Raw genomic sequence first — 6,585 nt, 5'->3', positions numbered from 1 at the left:
AACGACACCACAGCACAAAAATAGAGATCAGGTTTTCAATCAAAGGTAAATACATCAATATTATAATAGGATATAGGCGCGTAAAAAAAGTTTAAGGAAAGGTTCCACAAAAGCTCATCAAACTCGCTTTTGCTCGTGTGTGTGTTTCAGATTTATTACCAGCGAGTTTTGGCATGCAGGACGGCTGAAAGTGCGCGCCTCGCTTCTATCTTTGCTGCCATCTTCTGTCTGGCCTTGGCTGTTCCACCCGCCACGATTGGGCTCATCGGGGCGGCAGCTGGTAAGTTTCTTATTTCAGACTGGTTGCCACCCAATCTAATTAAAATTAGCTCCACTATTACATGTGTATCTAACAGCAGCCCGTTGGAGCGACCAATCAAAACTTTACTTGCAAAATCATGCCAGTGATTTGAAAAGAATTTGAAAACATTCGGGATTATGCCGAGGGTATACGAAATGATTCGGGTGAATTACGAAGTATGCCGGAAACTAATTTCAATATAACATTTTATTTTAAAAATTCGTTTTAAGACGAAAAAAAAAACCGTGATGGTATAGCCATAAAATCTGTTTATACTAGTATACAATCCAGAGTAATTATTACTGCACTTTTCCCCCTGTTTTTTCAATGTTGAAATAAGCCAACAAGTTCGCCTATTGCATAAATAGTCTCGACCGATATTTTTAGAATTTGTATGCTCCCGAATAACGTTATAAAAGGCAAAGTGTAATTAGTCGATATTTAAATCGTTATTTATAGATGAAATGTCACCTGGACATGGGAGTCCATGCAATGCTGTTAGACCTACTGGTGAGACCAGTAGAGCTAATTTTAATCAGATTGGTTGCCACCTAGCTAGAGTACTCTGCCGTTCGAGGAAACTCGCAACATACTGTTTTCTCATTTGTAACAAGGGATCTTTTATATGCACCATTCCACAGACAGAATATCACATACCACGGCCACCAGTCGTGGTGTACTGGCTGGGACGACATGGGCCCACCGACTAGGATCAATCCCAGACTGCCTCTTCTTTGAGGTATACTTGAATTAAATAGAGAATACTACACGATTCGCCGACGATATCCTGAAAAAAACCCCACAGTTTTAAAATAAATGTAAATGCCTTTTCCAACGAAAACCTATTTACAACCCTTTCGCTTATAATTAACTTGTGCGTCACAGACAAGTCAATTTCAGGTTTTCTTGTACGTCACGGAATGATCGATTCCACCGTTATTTTTGTCTTATTGGATGGTATGGCATTGGTGAACTGGTCATCACCTAGGAGCACTCACTCGTATGTCTTTAAAATGTTAACAATTTGTTGAAGGGACATTCCCGAGTTTGCTGCATTGTAAGATGTTTCAGACTAATAAAATACTTTTACGATTAAACTTAGATATTAAATATATTTTCTTGTTTAGAATATCAGTGTCTGCATATTCAATGTGTTTCTGGTCTTCTTAATATTTGTAAGAAGCCCAAACTGGATTTTGTCTTCCAATAATTTTGTACGTACAAAAAAACTATATTTTAGGAAATAAAATGAAATTTAACGTAGTACAAATAATAGAACAATCAGAAACACGTTTAATATACAGCCACTAATATTTAATGCAGAAAAATGTATTTGATGTGTAATTACAATCGTTAAAGGGACATTCCTAAGTTTGCTGCAATTTTTAAGATGTTATCGACTAACAGAAACTTTTTGATGACTGTAATTACGTATCAAATATATTTTTCTGCATAAAATATTAGTGGCTGTATATTAAAAGTGTTTCTGATCGTTCTAATATTTGTACTAGGTTAAATTTCATTTTATTTCCTAAAACCGATTTTTTAGTACGTACGAAATTATTTGAAGACAAAATCCAGTTTGGGCTTCTTACAAATATTAAGACGACCAGAAACACATTGAATATACAGACACTGATATTGTAAACAAGAAAATATATTTAATATGTAAGTTTAATCGTACAAATACTTTATTAGTCGGAAACATCTTACAATGCAGTAAACTCGGGAATGTCCCTTTAAAAAGTCTGTGTTAGTCGATAACATGTTAAAAATTGCAGCAAAGTCAGGAATGTCCCTTTAACAAGTATGTGTTATAAAAAATAACGAATGATGTTCTCACCAATTGCTGTGTAAGAAGAAACAGTTATATTCAGCGTATTTGTGTTAACGTTGCCTTTGGACGTACATTCTGCCCCTGTGGCCAATTCTGGACTAGCATTTCACATCTGGCTTCATCCTGGATATTCATGCACGAACGTAAGGACGTAGCCCATTGTTCTTTAAATACAGAAATTTTAAATATGTATTGATCATACATTAGCTGATATTCCTCTTTTCTTTTTCTCTGTGTTTTATGTAGCCACATTGTCCAATTATGGACTGTTAGTAATCCATATCTGATTTCATCGTTAACATTATTGAAGGCGAAGAAACTATCCATTTTACTTTACATATATGTTTGGATCACACACTAATTGTATTTCGATGTGATCTTTCTCCTTTCTGTTTAATCCTCCAGACTGGAATCAGACATCTTACGACGGACCTATTCCACTTCCGGAAAGTAAATACAACGTCATACTTCCCATGGTTCTCAACTACCTGTGCCCACTTCCGATAGCTGTGGTAGGCATTGGGGTAGTCGCTGCAGCAGTGATGTCATCAGCAGACTCGTGTGTGCTATCAACTGGGACAGTGTTTGCAAAGAATATATACACAGACATCTTCAGAAGAAAGGTATCAGTAATTGAAGTTCGCATGGGGCGATTTGGACAGTGTTCACTGTTCACGGTCACTACATTGACCGTTTCTTGCTGATCACTAATATAACAACTAGCCATTCAACTCCTTATTCTTAGACAGTGTCACGGGGATTCTATAATTCCCGTAACTGAATAAAACACGATTATCAAAATATCTCTCCTAACTGTATATCTATTAGATCTCTCTATAACAGGCTGTTAAACCCTAGTATGGCTCGTCTCTAGGTATGATCAGAGATACGATCTTATATAAAGTATATGTAATATAGTACGTTTAGTTCACTAGAAACACAACAAAACACAATACACTTTGGAATCTGTATTAACCTACGCTGACAAATGTACAGCCGTAGTAGTTAATTAATAACAACAATAATAACAGCCCAGAACTGATCACTTAATTCGTTAATCTCTAGGTGTCTAGGTACACACTATACGAATCACTTCACCGTGACACAACACCCACACGTGTGATAATTGAGAAACGCTTCTAGGAGAAGTTAATTAATAAAGGAATTACCACTCTATTCCTAACTGGTTAATTTTTAATTAACCCTTACTACTCGTTCAGTAACGTGTGATAATTGAGAAACGCTGCCAGGAGAACTTAATTAATAAAGGAATTACCACTCTATTCCTAACTGGTTAATTTTTAATTAACCCTTACTACTCGTTCAGTAACGTGTGATAATTGAGAAACGCTGCCAGGAGAACTTAATTAATAAAGGAATTACCACTCTATTCCTAACTGGTTAATTTTTAATTAACCCTTAACTACTCATTCAGTAACCTTGTAACACAGAATTAATACTGGTACCTATCACAATAAAGACAATAACCTACAGTTTACCTAGGTCTTCTAGGATGACTAGCTAAGCGTTATATTACCAAATACTCGTATAATGTTAGAACAAAAGTCTACGATTTACTTCGTCAGATGACCGAAGACACTGTCTAAAAATATTGGTATAATACAGTATTAAAATATTAAAAGTCACATCAATCACATCAAGGTTATACAACAGAGCAGAAATGATATTTACCAAGTCCTAACGGACTACGTTCCCGGGAAGCTTCCTTTTTCGTTCTCCCCCATATCTCTAAAAACTAGCTATTTATTATAAAATCAGAAATCGCCTGGGGGTACAAGGCGGTACCTCCCCCTATCATCTGATATTTCCACCGCGACCAAGCGGTATTATTTCTCTCTGATCGTCAGACTTACTGACGCCATCGTCGCCAATCACGGTTGTAAAAACCGCACTCGCAGAGGTATTACGTAACTACTCGCCACATGGCCTCCGCACCTGGCTGGATGTGTACGGTCGCGCGGAGGTATTACGTAACAAGTTGCCCATCTGGGCTAAGTGCAATTAAACTGCACACGGCCCTCTAACACAATTAAAATCGCCACAGGCGAAAACAAATTTAAGAGCATGTTCCGTCACAGACAGACATCGCAGATAGCTGAGGTGTATGCTTTTGACAGCGTGCTTGAACCTTAGGTGTATATGACGAAAATAAAGTAAAATGATACATTCAGCCTCCCGCTCATGCAATAATCTATCTATCTATTTGGCGGTTTAGGGTTTGTTTCTTCTCTACGTTACACATAATATAATCGCCTTTTGTTATCTTGTGTTCAGAAAAAAATCAAAACCCACTGCTTCTATTTAGCATATAGCTTTGTTTATTTTAATTTTAATTTTAACTTATTTTCGTGTTTATATCCAATTTAGGTTCAATCACGCTGTCCAGGACACACATATCAGATATTTAGACTGTCTGTCCAGGACAGTGGGTTAGTTGTTAGTGGTTAGTGAGAGAGAAGAGGGTGTAGTGGTCTTACACCTACCCATTGAGTATAGCATACCATAATATAATCGCCTTTTGTTACCTTGTGTTCAGAAGAAAAAACAAAACGCTGCTTGTTTCAGCATATGGCTTTGTTTAATACTTTCAGGCATCTGACAGAGAACAGATCTGGGTTATGCGAATCGCCATCGTGATTGTAGGAATCGTTGGAACGGGGTTGGCGATCAAGGCAAACACCATATATGGTCTCTTTATCCTGTGTTCGGACCTCATGTACGTCGTCGTCTTCCCCCAGCTGACCTGCGTCCTGTGGTTCGCGCCCTCCAACACGTACGGTTGCATTCTGGGATACCTCGTGGCACTGCTAGGCCGAATACTATCAGGGGAACCCATTCTCGGCCTACCGGTGATATTAAAATTCCCGATGTATGACGAAACTCTGGGGCAGAGATTTCCCTTCAGGACTACAACAATGCTCATCAGCTTTGCTACGATAACTGGGGTGTCTCTTTTGACCAACTGTTTGTTTAACAGGGGAATAGTTCCTCTAAAGTACGATATCTTCAAGTGTATTGGAAAAGAGCCAGCACGACGTAGACAAATGCAACGCGGTGAAGGCATTCTGGACAAGAATTGTGATGACGGTGTTGGTATGACACAAACAAACGATGAAGGCGACAAAAAGGCACCAATTTTTGACCTGTCAGGCGATTTGTGAAACATTATTTTAAAGGCGCATTCATGACTTGATAATCATTGTTAAATGTTTCGGCTAACAGGTTTTTACAGTTAAAATGATACATAATTGCAAATTATATGTTCATATACTAAATACGATATTTATGTCAACATGAAATAGCCACTATATATATAGGTTTTCATTTATTTTAAATTTCCCGCGATAGCTATCACAGCGCCATCTATACCAGACATAATGCCAGAAAAATATTATTGTGACTCACCATGTCATTTTGAGTCCAAATGAGGTCATTTGGGGGCGATGTCCAAGTATACGGTATTATGGACACTGAGGAGGGACCAAGGCAGACGAGAATAATATAAAAACATACATCTACCATTTACGTTTTCGGTGCAATCCATACTTTAAAAGAAAAAAAGAAACAAAAAAGAAACAAAAACACAACTCACATCACCTCGTCATTTCTGATCGGACTGATTATTGTTTGTTTGTGTCGTTGTTTTTGTGTGTCGTTCCAGCCAGTGCACCACGACTGGTGTAACAAAGGCCGTGGTATGTGCTATCCTGTCTATGGGATGGTGCATATAAAGGATCCCTTGCTGTTAATTGAAAAGAGTAGCACATGAAGTAGCGACAGCAGGTTTCCTCTCTCAATATTTGTGTGGTCCTTAACCATTTGTTCGATGCCATATAACCGTAAATAAAATGTGCTGAGTGCGTCGTTAAATAAAACAATTCCTTCCTTGTTTTTGTGTGGGTTGTGTGTGTGTGTGTGCGTGTGCGTGTGTGTGCTGTGTGCTGTGTGCGATCGTGTGTGTGTGTTTTGCCTAATAAACTAGTGTCATCTAGCCATGTTCTGTTTTTATGCTGGACAGGCCAGGGAGAGAGGCTGCATCGTGTCGTCAGCGATTAGACACTGTGTCAGTAACATTTGTTTTAATTGTTTTAATATTAGCACTACAGTCATTCCAGAATGTGTGTAATTATCTTAAGACAGATTAATTCGCGTTAATGGTTCGAAGGTTTACCTGACACGACTATGAGACATAATTAACATGACATTTAAATCTGACGTTACCATGATGAGCTAGGAAGGAAGGGAGGAAATGTTTTATTTAACAACGCACTCAACACATTTTATTTATGGTTATATTGCGTTAGACATATGGACCACACAGATATAGGAAGAGGAAACCCGCTGTCGCCACTTCATGGGTTACTCTATTTCGATTAGCAGCAAGGGATCTTTTATATGCAGCATCCCACAGACAGGATAGTCAATA

General features: G+C 38.1%; 1 protein-coding gene across 1 annotated transcript in view; it reads left to right on the top strand.

The window, feature by feature from the left end:
• LOC121380255 (high-affinity choline transporter 1-like) overlaps window positions 1-5,879 on the top strand; it is a 20,121-nt gene extending 14,242 nt beyond the window's left edge. Inside the window, exons 6-8 of the mRNA XM_041509101.1 lie at window positions 151-280; window positions 2,544-2,761; window positions 4,751-5,879. Coding sequence (XP_041365035.1) covers window positions 151-280; window positions 2,544-2,761; window positions 4,751-5,320 — 918 coding nt within the window. The 3' untranslated portion in view covers window positions 5,321-5,879. The remainder of the gene's footprint in view (window positions 1-150; window positions 281-2,543; window positions 2,762-4,750) is intronic.
• The last annotated feature ends 706 nt before the right edge of the window (window positions 5,880-6,585 follow it).

Source organism: Gigantopelta aegis, chromosome 8 (genome assembly GCF_016097555.1).
Source record: "Gigantopelta aegis isolate Gae_Host chromosome 8, Gae_host_genome, whole genome shotgun sequence".
NCBI lineage: Eukaryota > Metazoa > Mollusca > Gastropoda > Neomphalida > Peltospiridae > Gigantopelta > Gigantopelta aegis.
Note: the sequence above shows the minus strand (reverse complement) of the source record. Positions and strands in the feature narration are given on the sequence as shown.